This window comes from Notolepis coatsorum (genome assembly GCF_963971535.1).
Source record: "Notolepis coatsorum genome assembly, chromosome: 3".
Classification (NCBI taxonomy): Eukaryota; Metazoa; Chordata; class Actinopteri; order Aulopiformes; family Paralepididae; genus Notolepis; species Notolepis coatsorum.
In genome coordinates, this window is record NC_140167.1 from 56,239,384 (window position 1) to 56,256,050 (window position 16,667).

At 43.2% G+C, this 16,667-nt stretch overlaps 1 protein-coding gene across 2 annotated transcripts in view; it reads right to left on the reverse strand.

Annotated features, from left to right (window-relative positions):
* Window positions 1–16,571, reverse strand: part of ddhd1a (DDHD domain containing 1a) — a 68,494-nt gene extending 51,923 nt beyond the window's left edge. For both annotated transcript variants that reach the window (XM_084310636.1, XM_084310635.1), the window contains exons 1-2: window positions 15,398–16,571; window positions 2,184–2,360 (exon numbers count right to left, since the gene is read on the reverse strand). In XM_084310636.1, the coding sequence (XP_084166762.1) occupies window positions 2,184–2,360; window positions 15,398–16,151 (931 nt within the window). In that variant the 5' untranslated portion in view covers window positions 16,152–16,571. The remainder of the gene's footprint in view (window positions 1–2,183; window positions 2,361–15,397) is intronic.
* Window positions 16,572–16,667: the final 96 nt, after the last annotated feature.

Genomic DNA, 16,667 nt, shown 5'->3' on the forward strand with positions numbered 1-16,667 from the left:
TAGCGTTTATTTGAAAACGATTCATAAATAGGCCGAACAATGACAATGTTATAGAATATTCCAGTAAAAGGCGATTATCATGGAATGTGTTATTTTTCCTGTGAAAACGAGTGATTTTCTAAATGCTAGAAAACGGAAATGAAGCGATAAAAAAACAATCTGCTACGACAATGTTCACTGGAAAATGAGTCTTTGATAAGCGACGAGCAGATTAGACACATAGCCATAATTTAAAACATAGATTAGGCGATATTAACGTTAACATTGAAGTGGCCCTGGGCATTCAAGGAGGTAAAAAGGAATTAACCGGGGAGCTCCAGTAGCTCACCGCGTACCTCGAGCGCTATTTCGGCGCCGGGGACAACCGTGCTCGTCACGGATCTGGGGTTTAGCGAGTTCGATTCCCGGACTGCAGCCGTGCCTTTCTCAGAGTGTCTTCCCCCCCATCTGTACCCCCATTCAACCTGTTTCTGTCTGTCGGTCATTCTTGACCAGAGAAAAATGCGATAAACGCAAAAAAGAGCCGGCGGGATGGCCAAAGTTTAAAAAAAAAAAAGGAATTAACCTTGGGCAATCAAAGTGTTAAGCGACTGTGTACACGCGTTTGTGTGTAGTCGTATACAATATTGACGTGATGGTGGCGAGTGACCTTCCTGTGTTTCCACACTGCTTGTGTAACCGGGTTTCGAGGGACATGTCTAGCGCCGGGCGCAGGCAGCTGCATGGCCACGGCCCACATCAAGGTGAGAACGCAGGAGACGAGAGGCGACTGAAGCAGGTCCGCTCAGCCACTGGCTTCGTTTCACGGCCTTGTTCCCGAGGAAGGGAGAGTGACAGAGTGTCCATGGGCGTCAGCCAGCAGACACTGCAATGTACTCGGGAGGGCGATCGATTCCAGGGATCACAGAACTCACAGATCGGATAATTTTTCCAGATCAGCGGAAAAATAAATAAATAAAAAGGATTCAATGGAAGCATAAGGGGATGCATGCTGTGTTCTGTTGCGCCCCTCGTCTATTCAGAGCACAGGGCAGTGAGGGAGCAAGCGTTTTACAGTACTTAGAAATAGCCGTTCTATGGACTAACTGGGGTTGGGATTTGATTAGTAGCGTGTCAGACAGAGTGAGTCATAACTCAGCTATTCAAATGCTATCAGGGTATTTACATACGACGGGTTGTGGTCTGCAGCCTGGGGCGGCCGACGAGGAAAGAAATCACTTCTCCAAGCCACAAACACAAGGACTGACACAAACACACTCGCACACAAATCTACATCCTTGCACCTTTCATGTCTGCTGCTGCTTCCTTTTATCTCTCTTTTCATCATGAAAACAAAACATTCTCTCCCTCTCCATTTCTCGATAAAACACTCACTCCCGCTCTCGCACACACAAGAGATGAATACAAAAATATCTGGCTCATTCACTCACACACACAGACGAAGATGAAGGCTAAATAAGTGCCTTCAGAAGAACGCTGACAGAGAAATCCTATTCTCTGTTCTCTTCCACAGCGCCGGGGCTACTTGTACTAACAGCTGCATCCTGCTACATACTGGCTGAATCAGCCGCGATGCTCCAGAGTGCCGCGGCTACCGGAGTTTAACAAGATGAAATCTACAGAGTCGTAAACACAAACAGTGAACACCTGCCACCATCACTTCCCTTCACAGCGCACTCACATAATTTACAATGTATGGCTCACGACAACAAACGCTGCTTTTCAGGAGCAAGGTGGACCAAGGAGGACTATTGTTAAGATGACCCCGGCTGCCCTCCGTGGTCCACTAACTCAGCATAATGATGTATGTCTTGTTTAAAGAGAGGATGATGCCTGACTGGAATACCAATGGCCTAGGCTTTACTCAAACTGGCAAGAATATTCTTTACATTAAGAGTGTCAAAGAGAGGCGTGGTAACATTCAGGACGGCGCATGCGTTTGTTCCAAACCAGCACGAAAACCACTACATCTTCCTCCACTGTTAAGTTAACAGTACGATTTAAAGTCATAATCATAAACATCGAAACCACGGCTACCTGAGAAACAGGTGTTTCAGTGCTGTGCTCGTCACGAAAGGTTTGCTACAGCCTGTAGACTCAAGATGTTAGGTTACACAGGTTGACTGATATGATACCGTTCTCTCATCTGTTCCTCGAGCCCCCAGCATTCCCACAGCTCTCACCGTCTTTGCTGTCGACGGTCTTGGCGACCACGTCCGACTCGAACGAGTCCTGCATCTGCTGCCCCCGGAAACAGTTGAGGTGTTCCGTCTCGATGAGGTCACTCTCCTCCTCGTCCAACGGGAGCCAGGTGCCGTCGATAAACCACTGGCCCCTCATCACCGGAATACAGTCTTGCTCTGCGGGCCGAGGAAAGAGGAGAGAGAGAGAGAAGGAGGGGAAATGGTGATGACTTCATACTAGAAGGGATTTCTTTGCAAGACGGACTTTAGTTCATGAATAAAGTTGATCCAACAGGTAGGGCAGGTCCATGGAAGGCAGGTCCATGGAGGACAGGTCTCAGTGGCCTGTGGAATACAATGTTTTCCATAGACCGCTTGTGGATACAATGTTTACCATAATGATGTCCTTCAATGTTTGCAATAGACTGCTGCAGTCATTCTACCAGTCTGTAATGGGCAGCATCCTCTTCTATGCTGTGGCATGCTGGGGGGGCTACATCAACTAGAGGGACACCAACAAACTGAACAAGCTGGTGAGGAAGGCTAGCTCTGTGGTGAGAGTCTAGTCTGGTTAGACTAGAGGTGGTGGTATAGAGGGGGATGAGAAGGAAGCTGGCTGCTATCCTGGAGAATCCCTCCCAACCCCTCTACGATGAGCTAGTCAAGATGAGAAGCACGTTCAGTCACAGACTCACACCCCCCCCCCCCCCCCCCCCCGACACTCAATTAAACGCCTCGGCCAGTCAGGCTCCACAACAGTGGGCAGGGACTGCTGCCAGACATCCAACTACTACCTAGTAGCTGACTCCCACCTAAAAGGACAATATACTTACCTTATGCATACCGCACCTTATGTGAATACTGTATACTTAATCAGAGCATATATTTAGCATTTAGCATTTTTAGATTATATATTAGATTAGATTATTGTATTATTAGATTATATATTGCATATATTTAACATTTCGTTTAATCTTTTTAGATTATATATTAGATTCGATTTAGAGTATTAGATTATATATTGTAACTGTAACTGAGGGGTACAATTCCCTGACTGTATTGATAAGTATGGTATCATTAAACCACTACCGCTTTATGTACTTTAATTACTGGCCATACAGTACACGATATATGAATATGATGAACACTTCCCACAATGAAATCGGTTCCAGTCAAAGGTATTAATCAAGTATTTAATGGAGCAAAAGGTACATAGGATACTTTACATTATTCTTTGAATGCACTTGTAAGGCAAAGGAGTATGCGTAGGCAAATCAATAACGAATGTCCATTCTCTGGTTACGCAGGAGGTAATTATACAACCTGAATCTTAGGGAATTATATCTATGGTGCACTAGTAATATAGCGGAAGATACTGGAAGGGGTTCCCACTGGTTGTAAGCCAGCAGGGGGGGTAGAAGATCTGTCGGTAGTAGGACGTCTGGTCAACGATGACTAGGGAGACTTCAGGTACAGAAGCCAGTGCAGTAGCCTCTTGATCCACAGACGAATACAGCTTGGTTCTCTTGTAGACTGTAGCTCCACAGGGAAGAAAGCTAGGCGGCCTCAGGCTCTCGGAGCGCCGACTCGACTTGACTCCTCTCGGGGTAAATCCAACACGTGCAGGCGTCGGCGATTATCCGCTCCATAAATCACAGGACCAAAGCAAATATATTCCAGCCGCAAAGGGCTATGCAGTCGTCGGGTAGATTAATCCAGTGTACATGTCCATACGGCTCTCGTCTAGGTCTCCTCGGGTGAAAGCGCCATGCGGTCGGCCCAGCCTGGATAAGAACTCTAGCTAATACGAGAAAGCGTTGGAGAGGCTGGTCACTGTAGAATTCTAACCGCACGATACACTATACACAAATAGACTATTAAAGACTTAATAGAAATATGTCGCACTCGACGGTATAGCGCCAAACTCTGACAATTCAGTTATTAATTCGCACGCGGTCTCGATGCTCTATTCTGAGGCCAAACAGGCCATACTTCACCGCACGTTGTATCGTGGGTGAGGCTTCAACTTATCGGTAACATGCTAAGGAAGGTAAGGGTACGGAGGTAAGGGGCTAAGGGGCTTCTACATTCACCTGCGCCGTATTTATACGCACAGTGAACAAAACTAGTTCCACTCTCACTTCTGTCGCGTATCCCTGGGCAAGGCCGAAACATGTCCAGACACATCTTGACGGTGACTTTGAACCTGGCTGCGGAGGCCGGTCCCTGGCGCCGGTGGACCGCTGTCCAATAGGAGAATGAACTATTATGGTCTGGGCTAAAGGGATATTCCGTGTATATGTACAAGGAATATACAGGGGATATCAAACGATATACAAATACTATGCAATATATATCAATAAATAAATATATATATTCGGTTTAATCTGATCCTTTGTAACAGTAACTATATTTATTGTAGGGCAAATATAACAGAGGGCATACATACCCTCATCTCGCACCTTGTTGCCCATATGTGCATGTCCAGAGTAAATTATATTGTATATTGTTTACACTGCCTTTTTATTCTATTTTTACTTATCCACTGACTGTACTATAATTCTGTGACCTGTACCTGTATGTCTTCTACTACCTGTACCTCCCCTCCCCCATGCTGCTATGATGCCTAAATTTCCCCAAGGGGATCAATAAGGAATATCTTATCTTATTACAATTAATTGATTCTCTGGTGATGGCTAAGGGCACGTTCACAGGAGCCATGTGTAGATATACAGTTGAGGCCAAAATGATTAGCCTCAGATGAAAAAATTTACAATTCCCGCACTCACTTTTTCTCTGCTTTTATTGTCGTCAACGTTTCGGCTATTCAGCCTTCATCAGGACAGTGATTAGCCCCCCTTGTGAAATCAAACAAAACCCTTGATTTCTCCATGGAAATTACGATTAACACATCCACCGGCAATCCCGCTGTACAGCGTGTTTGCCGGCCATGCAAATTCTGCCAAACCATTCTGTACAGCGATATTGAGATCATATTTCATTTTTTCGCCATTGGCATTCATAATTCCGCCACCCAGCCTCTGGTGATACAGTGGGACCCTGCACAATAGTGCAACGCCTCAATACCGCCGCCTGATGGATGATCGGGCGAGTTACAACCGGAAGTGGCCATCAGTGCATCTGGGAAATCCGTCCGGCAGTCACATATCGTTGCGGGACTACAGACAAACACTGGCGTGCATATGAATCGCTGCCATAACTCAATAATCGATATGATTTGGGCGTTTATTGCGCCATACAAACCGGAAATGGATCTAGTAGATACAACGTCAAATAAGTGGGATCTTTTTCCTCCAGTCTCATCGGCGAACGGTAAGAGGACAGTAACGTTACTTTCAGCTTGATTGTTTATTCTTTTCACTGCAAACAGATCTGATCAATATATCACCCATACTACATAAAGCATTTACTGACGATCACTAGGGATGGGTACCTTTCACATTTGAACCGATACGGTACCGGTACCCGTGAATCGATACCGGTACCCAACGGTACCTTTTTTCCTGTACTTTAGTCTCAAGAAATTTAATTTACCTACCTCAGTCGTGAAAAAAAATCCAAACTTAAATAACTACAATTTCGACCGTTTTCGGCTTGCCATTGCTCCGACTGCTTTGTTGTTGAATCAAGTCAAATCATAGGTAAGCATATATTGTGCGTGTGAACGTTGACATGAGAAAAAAAAAAAGAAAAAAAAAATATATATATATATATTAAAAAAAAACATTTCTGTATCTCACTTGAATAGATACTCAGTAGTACCGACGTGTTTCGGTTTGGTACCTCAAAAGTACCGAATTCGGTACCCATCCCTAACGATCACGGAATTATAAACGACCCCCCCCCCCCCCCCTTTCACCCGCGCATGATGAGGCATAACGTATACGATACAGTTGAATTTTTTAATATAGCATATATGGGAAAGAAACGGCAATCGATAATCTATATATGCGTTTAGGCCTATATCTCACGTTCTAGGAATTACTGCAGAAAACGATAAAAACATACTTATATTCTAGAAGGTATTTTTGGAAGAATCCATTAATGAAAAAGTATAACGTTCCTACATCCTGAACGATAGATAATAGATGTTGAATGGGCCATAGTAATGTCAATTTAGCAATACAATTTAAAAAGTTATAGCCCTGCAAAGAAGGTGAACATCTCCATAGGCTTAGAGTGGTGGCAGTGAGCCTACATTGATGGATAGAACCGTGGCAGGGTCGGGAATGTGTTAACAACAAGTGTTTATAGTGTATTTGTTTCCAAAATAATAAAGACAAAATGTCCACTAAGTTTGATTCGGATATTTTATTGATGCACTGAGTTAAAACTAGAGCCATATGAAATCAGTTATATTTTTGTCCAAATTCCATCATTTTCCCCCCCAAATTCAGTTTTTTTTCGTTTTAATATTTCAGAATTCTGTATTTAGCTTTTTACGTTCATTTTACCATCAGAAATAGTGTCTAATAAGTGGGAATGAATAAATGTCCACAATTTAATAAGATATAACAGTCCATTTAATGTTTTTAAGTGCTGCAACTCAGAAATAAAGTTAAATTTTTAAGTGCTTATATAAACTTTCTTCTCATTGCTTCAAGTAAAGAAAAAAAAACTGTAAACAAAACATTCCCTTCTGAGTTTAACACATTTGAACTCATTCAGCACCAAAAACTAGATATCTCGTGTTTGAAATCCAAGCGTTAAAACAAGATATCTCGTTTTTAGTTCGATTTTCTCATACTAAGCACTCGCGCGGCGTGTGGATTGGACCTGCAATGACGATTGAATCCCGCCAGGTGGCTAGGGCTGGGCGATATGGCCTAAATATGATATCGCGATATTTTCTGACCTTTCGGCGATACACGATACGCATCACGATGTTTTTCTTTTTTTCCCCAAACAATTCATTATGAGGCTTACCAAGACAGTATTTGAGTTTGCAAGCTAACATTAAAGACAAAATAAAATACCCATGCATTTAGCATTTTTATATTATATATTAGATTTAGATTATTGGATTATTAGATTATATATTGCATATATTTATCAATGAGATATTATATGATTTAGATATGAAATATGATGAATTGAAAATGGGGGACCCTGATGTAAACAAGACGAAAGTCTTTCTCTGGTCTGCATCCTCCAGTCCACTGTTGACTGTTGTTGTATTGAGCTGTACTGTATTGTACCCATGCTGCAATCTGTTAATAACGTTTTCATTCATTCAGACGGCAAACAGAATAATTTTGATTGACAGTCGCGTCTGCCAATTACGTCACACCGCTTGCACCCGCCCTGCTGTTCTTAGCACCAATCGGCAAGCGCGTATTCATTTTTTACTTCCGCCATTGGAGAGCTCAATGACAACAACAATGGCAGCGGTAGCTCGCCGCGGCCGACGTTTAGCTTTTAGCTCCGCAGAATGACTAAACGACTGGAGGCATAATGATTTTACTGCAATGGATGTTATAATAAAAGCCTTTCCATACATCCGTCTGATTGAAAACTTTATTAACAGACCGCAGAATGGGCACAACTGAGTCAGCACGGGCTGAGATATGAACGACTAATGCTTGCTATATCTAGGTCGACCTCGGACGTTGCTATGTAAATACGCTGATGTTATTGAAAGTGTAACTATATAACGTTAATGCCACAAAACGAATGCCTTTGTTATCATAAGTAGTAACTTTGATGCAGTAGTGTGTGTGTGTGGGGCGGCGCTGTTCAAAAGTGTCAACGTGTGGACCAGATTGACGCGACACAATCCTCTTGGGCAAAACATCACGATATCCACGATACGTTTAAAAAGTGTATCGTTTATGAACTGTACCCGATATTTATATAATATCGTCATATCGCCCAGCCCTAGGTGGCAGTATCGCCTACCTTATGAACATGCATGGGCCAGCTTAGTGTGGGGCACCCCACAGCACCCAAAGCACTAGGGACTCTAGTAGGGAGTAGGGATGGGATAGAATATTTGAAAATTCGAATAGTCATTCAGTTATTAAGATAATTTTTTTTTTTCTTTTTTTTTTACAATCGATTCTTCGTTTTTTGAAGATTTTTTTTTTATTGAAGCAAACATTCTTATTTGATTCCTATTGATTATATTTAGAGGCAGCCTAATTTTCATAGCCTAATTGATCTAAAAGATGCACATGCTACTGTTTGTTTGTTTATTAAAGCCGGCTGATAGGCCAATGCAATGCTGTTATTATAGGCTACGATGGTGAATGGTGTTATTTTGATTTATTGTCGGTCAGCTGATAAAAAAAGTTATTTATAAAAAAAAATTGGGGGGGGGTGAATATTCAAATATTCTATCTCAACACTTTGAGTGCCAACGACGAGATTAGTCGTCCTAACTCGCCATGCGTTGAGTGCCAATGACGAGTTCTCGTTATTTAATCGTAATTTCTTTTATTAGCGATGTCCATTCATTTTTCATCCATCCAGCCTGACGTTATCATTGTGAATGGGTCTGAGCTCGAAAAGGGCAAATACCGCCGCCTATCGTCTCCCGGATGGTAATGCACATCATTGGATTGGATTGGGTGGCCATGTGCATCAGAAAAAAAGTCCGGTCCAGGGTTTCCCCATCTCTGGCATGCAGTATCGTGTTACCATATTGACTGAGGACCCTCAGAGCATCGTCGATTATGTGTTTGACTATAACGTTGGATCAATAAACGCGATCAATATTTGGAATGGCGATCAGGAATTGGATTAATCTTTTTGCAGAACATCTGATGTGAGGTAAGAACTCTATTTTACCAGTATTGGTTTAATCAGATGTTTTTTTTATAGCGATCACAACGTGTCTGTGTGTGTGTGAGTGCGTGTATGACGTTAGCGCTGACCAGGTCATGGATAGTAGATTTTTCAGCCCACTTCTCTAGCGCGCATACTATCGATAATCTAGCGTTTATTTGAAAACGATTCATAAATCAGCCGAAAAATTATAACGTGTTTTGTGTATTCCACTAAAGGGCTATTATCGCGGAATTTCTCTGAAATTACTAGAACTCTCCGAAACTATACTCGTATTCAAAGCGGTATAAAACGGAAATGTACCAATGAAAAAACAATCCGTTTCGTATGTTGACTGCAAGCAAGTCATTGATAAGCGAGGGGTGTTTAAGATATAATTTAAGATATAGTTTAAGCGTTCGCCCTCTAGGTGGTGCGTGACATGAAAAGGCGAATGGTGGTAAATAATAAAAATAAAAATAAAATTACAATAAAATTTCATAAAAATCTTAGTCAAACCTTTAGTATTATGGATATTAAACATGCTGGCAGAGTACATGCATCCATGTTGTCGTGAACATTTTAATTAAATAAAGAAATTCCCTATCCATAGTCGCCGTGGGAAGAGATAAAATAAAAAATAAAATCTGTGCACGGAGACCAGCAACAATTTTTTCTAACAGAAACCCATTGGGGGGTGCGTCAACTAGGTCGGGAGGTGATACGGCCAAAAAAGTTTGGGAACCGCTGGCCTAGAGCAAACTATTGGATATTATGAAGAAGACAAAATGGATTATATGGATGATGATTATGGACGATAAGGTGCGTTTCCACCAGACTATGTTGGACTCAGCACTTCTGGTAAATCATAAAAATACTATAGTCAAACCGGCCGATGAGGAAACCTATTCGGCTCCGTCTATAGTCTGGCCCGAGCAGACTATAGACAAAGAAGACAACGGATAAAGGCCACCTAACGTTATATGTATTGACCCTGTTCTGATTCGAGACACTTGGACTCTGAGCGAGAGTAGAGTACCTTCTGACAAAGGTAACGTCTATTTTACCGAACCCCATCCTAAAACATGCTTTTGTAATGATCACAGCGTCGGAAAAACAGTGTGGCAGTCAATGACAATGAGTTAAGCAAACTTTTCACTCTGTGCTTCGCACGTGTTTTTGCGGGTCCAGTCCACGGTATGTTGACAGAATTTGCAAAACACCTTATCGCCTGAGGCATAAAAGTCATTAGGATACTGCTCTGCTCTGAATTTAGGGCTTAGTGTGGAATTTCTTAGCTTTTTTGACAACGTTAACACCAAAGCAGCCAGACACTTGGACATTGCTGTGATTTTGTGAAGCAGTGACGTACGTGTTGTAATGTTTGCTTTGCACCAAACGTTCCATCTTCTCCCGAAAACGGAATTTCAGTCCAGATTAGAGCAAATTCTGCAATATTCCACGTTTTACAGTTGATTTCATTTCTATTGGTCAATTCCGCGATTCCGTCCGCGATTCAGTGAATTGCGGATTTCATATGGCTCTAGTTAAAACAAGAAACTGCTCAAATTACACTTCCAAAATGATAGTATTAATAGTCAATAGTGTACCCTTTCTGAGCCACAACTTAGAGTAGTTCTTTACTATGTTGGCACAGGTCTCTTGAGGGATTTTGGCTCATTCTTCCATTGGTCCAAATTGCATGGTTTCCGAGCATGGACATTCACTTTGAGGAGTTTGAGCACATGCCACAGATTCTCAATAGCATTAAGATCTGGGCTCTATGCAGGCCACTCCAGGACCTTGGTTTTGGTGTCCTTTAGGAACTGTCCTTTAGGAACATTGACCAATTTTGCTCTATGCTTTGGGTCATTGTCTTTGGAAGATATAGCGACGACCTAAGCCTAGACTTCTTCATATCATCCATAATGTCAAAATAATTTTTTTTTCATGATGCCATGAACCCAAACAAGGCTCCATGTGCCTGAGGCCGAAAAACAGCCCCACAGCATGATGCTCCACCACCATGTTTAACTGTGGGAACTGTGTTCTTAGGATTGAAGGCCTCTCCCTTTATTCGCCAAACATAAGCAACATCCATGTGCCCAAAACAGTCCCAGTTTAGTCTGACATCAGACCAAAGCACAGACTTCCAAAACTCATCTTTACCTTTCAAATGTTCACGGGCAAACATCAATTTTGGTCTGGCTCTGATGTGCCTCTTTGAGTTCATCTGGGACAATGGCCCTGAAGCCCACCACGATGAAGAGCCCTCACAACTGTGTTCTTTGAAACATCAACTCCAGAAGAGGCCAGGTCAGCAACAATCATCTTGGCAGATGTCCGGGGCTTCTTGCTGACATCTCTGACTAATTTCCTCTCCAGAATTCTTGAAATCTTGCACTTTCGACCACGCCCAGGTTTGTTTCTTACAAAATGTGTCTCCTTGTGCTTAGCAATGATGCAACGTACAGCCGTTCTAGACACTCTGAAAGGCTTGAAAATGGCAGTATAGCCTTCCCCCTTATCAATCATGGTCAATGATTCAATCATCCACTATCTTCTTTCCGAGCTCAAGACTGATTTCCTTTGTCTTTGGCATGGTGAGTAAGAGTGTAGTATAGTCTCTCTCAATAATGTATTAAGTGGCCTGTTTCTTAGTCATTTTATGCTGGTTGAATGCTCAGGTGTTATTAGGAAGCCAATTGACTGTACAGGTGTGGTTTAAAAGCTCATTGGTTGTGATGGTAGGTGGGTGTGTTGAAAGCAAAAATTCACATGGGGGCTAATATTTTTGACCAACACATTTTTCACTATATTTGATATAAAGCGAGCCTAAAGACATATTTTATATTCCAAAACGTACCAAAAGCTACTAAATAGCACTGGTTAATGTTTTATTATATCAAGTTTTATCAATGCTGCAAATATTGGGACGAATTTTAGAAAATGTTTCCATAATTCCTGGGGGGGCTAATAATTTTGTATCAACTGTATCTATAGGCTATTCAGTGAGCAGTATACAGGCCTACCCTGCTATACATAGAGACCTCATAATACCCCCTTTTCCATTCAGAGCAAGGTTACTATTTTAGCCAAATAGTTAAGAAAACTCCAACATTTTGGGAAATTAGCTTATTTAACATCTTCCCTGGAGTTAGACAAGAAGATACATACCTTTTTTGTCTCTGTGCGTGCATTTAGCTTTGGGAACAGTCGCTCCGTTAGCATAGCTTAGCTTCATCACTGGAAGTGAGGGGGGGCCGGAGCCTGACGTTCCCTTACAGTGTATAGTTTGATTGATTGATTGAAAAGTTTATTAACAGATTGCAGAATACACTCCAAATACAACTCCAAAACGTTCATGTAAACATGTTGTGACCTGTGTATTCACCACGTGGAGAAATAAAAAATAATTGAATTAGACAATTACGTTTTATAAGCAAATATACTCGGAACTATTTTTTGCCTAACCACTCCTCTCTGAGAGCAGCCAGTGATTTCAACGTGTCGTCGTGATTGTTGACACTCATTCATTCAAAGGACACGAACCTAAACTAACGTTACAACTAACCTAAAGTTAGTTTAGGTTCGTGTTAACGTTAGATAATGTACAAAATAAACGTTTTCCGCTGCTATAAACGTATGCTTTACCATCCTGATCTGTGTTAGCTCCGGTTAGCTCAGAGCGTCCGGTATAACAATACCAGCCATTGGATTACTGTTTTCTAAATTGGGGAGGCTTTTAATCGTCAAGGTAAGAGGATTTTAAGTCATGGTATCCATAAACTTCAATCGGTTCGGATCCTTTGAATGAATGAGAATGTCAACAATCACGACGACACGTTGAAATCACTGGCTGCGCTCAGAGAGGAGTGGTTGGGCAAAAAATTGTTCCGAGTATATTTGCTTATAAAACGTAATTGTCTAATTCAATTATTTTTTATTTCTCCACGTGGTGAATACACAGGTCACAACATGTTTACATGAACGTTTTGGAGTTGTATTTGGAGTGTATTCTGCAATCTGTTAATAAACTTTTCAATCAATCAATCAAACTATACACTGTAACGGGAACGTCAGGCTCTGGCCCCCCCTCACTTCCAGTGATGAAGCTAAGCTATGCTAACGGAGCAACTGTTCCCAAAGCTAAATGCACGCACAGAGACAAAAAAGGTATGTATCTTCTTGTCTAACTCCAGGGAAGATGTTAAATAAGCTAATTTCCCAAAATGTTGGAGTTTTCCTTTAACACATGCATGCACACACATCATCGTGTTCCTATTTACAGTGTGGAATATAATCAAGAGACAGCATAGTACAGCACTACAGGACAGTAGACCTGGCTTACACGTGTCTGTTGATAGATGATAAGTCTCACGATCGTCACATAAATGGGTGTTTATCTACCGCAGCAGTGTTTTGAGGCCAAGCTGAAAACAGAGAAAGAGGTGCGCCTAAAATGTACTACTAGGGACTAGGGTTGGGCACCGAGAACCGGTTCTAATAGGAACCGGTTGGTTCCTAACGAGAATCGTTTAGAACAGGAATCGAAATGGAGAATCGGAACCGGAATCGTTCAAATCCAAACGATGTCCAACCCTACTAGGGACCTACATCTACAGTACAGCAAGGAGATCCAGGAAAGCAACCATCGCTTGGTGTCACCTTCAAAAAGACCTCCATCTCTCCAGGGAGGTCAAGCCTTCCATGACTGTCTTTTCACTGAAATCATGAATTAGTTAGCAGCACGGCTCAGCTGAGCTCAATAGACTTAATAACTACCCATGGCTGGGTGGATGTTTAGAAGATGCTGGTACAAATCACTAGGCCTGTGAGAGGTGGGATAGACGCCTAACGCTGTCACAATGTGTAACCCAGTACAGCAAATGAATAATGGGGCTGCTAGCTGCGCTGCATCCTTGATAGTGGAGTCATGCAGTACCTTTGGTCTTCTACTAAATGCATAAATGATGATATACTGTATTGACCCAAATATAAGATGTTTTTGCCGCAAAATGAAAAAGGGGTGGTCGTCTTATATTCGGGGTCTAGAGATTGGAGGTGTTGCGAGGGGGGGGCAACAACTTTGGGGCGATATTTAGCCAATGATCGATGCACTGGCTGATCGGTAGATAATAGATATACTGTCTACCTTGTTGTATTCAATGTGTTAGTATTACTGGTAGCCTACATTCTGGTCAGATATACTTATTTTCTTTGTAAAACAATATTTGAAATATCTTTTCAAAAAATATGTCTTGAACAGGGGGGGGTCATCTAATAATGAGGGTTGTCTTAAATTCAGGTCAATATATGGTAATATTTTACCTACATCAAGCACTCCCTGGTCCATTCCATAATAAGCTCCAGTCTCTTGAATAACCTAAATGAATAATGAACTGCTAGCTGTACATCCCACTGGTCATCCACTCTGAATGTTGATCACCATGCCTCTTCTGGAGGAAAACAACTCAGGGGACAGGGATTAATACAACTTTAGGACAAAACACAGGGATATTAATCACGCCCAAGGACTATCAAGGCCAAGAAATAGTTATTACCTCTTCGTTTTAAGTCACTTGGAGATTTATATGTGTAATATTAAATGTCCAGGTAGGGAAATTAGGAAATATTCATGCCTGAAAACGGATCAAATCTAACTTTTCACAATGGTGTGAACGCTCAATGGTGGCCACTGGCCAGTGTTGGAAAGTAATTGCTTGACTTAACATGATGCACTAACAAAACAAACTTTTCAAACAATGTACACGTTCTGCCGACAGTTTTCATACAAGCCAAATACACTGGAGGTCAGTGAGAAAGGTCTGTGGACTCCCCTCAAACGTAGGCGTGGTTACGAACGTACCCGGATGTGCCAGTGTGTATTATTGGTATCCTTGATCCTTGAGCGCTGTGTCGTACTTTGGTCCTTTACGAAATGCATATAAATAATGGTATGAAGCCTACGTCAAGCACACCCTGTTCCCTACTATAATAAACCCCAGTCTCGTGAGTAGCACTGCTATATATCTCCTGCCCATGCTGTTGAAGCACTGGATTGAGCCTGTATGCAAAACAGGAATTACACTGAGATTATAGACACCACTCAATCAACATCTGGCAGGTTGAGGCTTATTAAATTGGCAGTACAACCTGCCTGGTACTTTGTCACCGTTAACCCCAAATATTGTGTTGCGAGTTATGCAGAAATACAGGCCGGCAGTGTGTCCATATACACTATAGATATAGTATACACATCACTATGAATAGAAAATGGGGGACCCTGATGTAAACAAGACGAAAGTCTTTCTCTGGTCTGCATCCCCTTAACAATTGTGTGTATTGAGCCGTACTGTATTGTACCCATTCTGCAATCTGTTAAATAAAGTTCTCATTCATTCAACCATCCACTCTTTTATACTCACGATTCCAGTAAACAGGACAGCATGCTCTGTCTTTGACGTCCACCTCATACAGTCCTCCACGGACACACACCGCCTCCACGCTGAATGATCTGATGTGGTCCAGGTCTCTCTCCTCGGAGGACATGACAGGTGTGTCCCCGGAGTCCAGGTCTCCCTGCAGCCCGGTGCTCGTCCTCCTCGTCTCCACGGGGCTCCTGTCCACCCCGTTGGGAGTCCTGCCCTCCGCCAGCAGCCCGGTGACAACACGCTCCTCGTCCTCCGGGCCGCCGCCGGGGCTCAACTCGCAGAATCTACGGAACGCGATCTCGATCCTCAGGGAGTCGTGTCCCACGAAAGGCTTCCATGTTTTCTTGTCCTCCTTGTAGAACCACCGCACTTCCTCCGGGCCCAGTTCGGTGACGGTGTCGCTGAAGCGCTGTCTCGAACTGTTGGACCGGGTCCTCTTCCTGCTGCTCTCGAACAGCGGGCCCACGCCGTTGGTGTGACACCCGGCGGGGTAAGAAGGAGCCTCGTTCAGACCCAGCATCAAGCCGCCCTGCAGGGGCAGGTGCTGTCCGTCCAGCCCCGACTGAACAGAAGGCATCCCCGCCTGTGTGGTGTCGCCCGCCACGGGGAGGTTCTCGTAGCAGCAGAGGAACACATCGTTGTTGCTCCCCAGGTCCGGCCAGGCCGTGTTGTTGTTGCTGCCGCCGCCGACAGGTGCTGCTCTGTGGCCGGTCAGCACGGAGCTCTTACTGCCGGTGAAGCCGCTCATACCGGTCGAGCTGTCCCCCCTCACTGCAGCCACGCTTTACCTTAACGTCCCTCTGTAGATCTAGACGACAGCGCAGGTGTCATGTTGGTCGAATAATACAGACGGCTTCAAACCAGCAGCAGCCTCGTTGTTGCCCGTCGGCACAGTGGCAGCGCGGTAGCGTGGCGGCTAACTTACCGTGAACGCGGCTAGCTGGTGAAGGAGCTAGTCTCCGCTAATGGTGCGTTCGGTCGCTCCTCGCTAACTCGTAAAGTCGGAGATGTATCATGTGACCAAACGGTATAACTAATACGAGGTGATAATGTCGTTCAGGCGCCGCACGTTCACAACAATAAAGTATGTTTGCGCCACAAAGAAGGGGAAGGGTCAGTGAAACGTGACAAATGTAACCTGCCAGAGTTTACCACTGGTACTTACTATTTACCATTTGGTCGGCCGTTCCGAGTGCAACTTTCCCTGGTGGTAAACTCGGAAATGTCCCGACTTTACGAGCTGAAAAGGACCGCCCGAACGCGC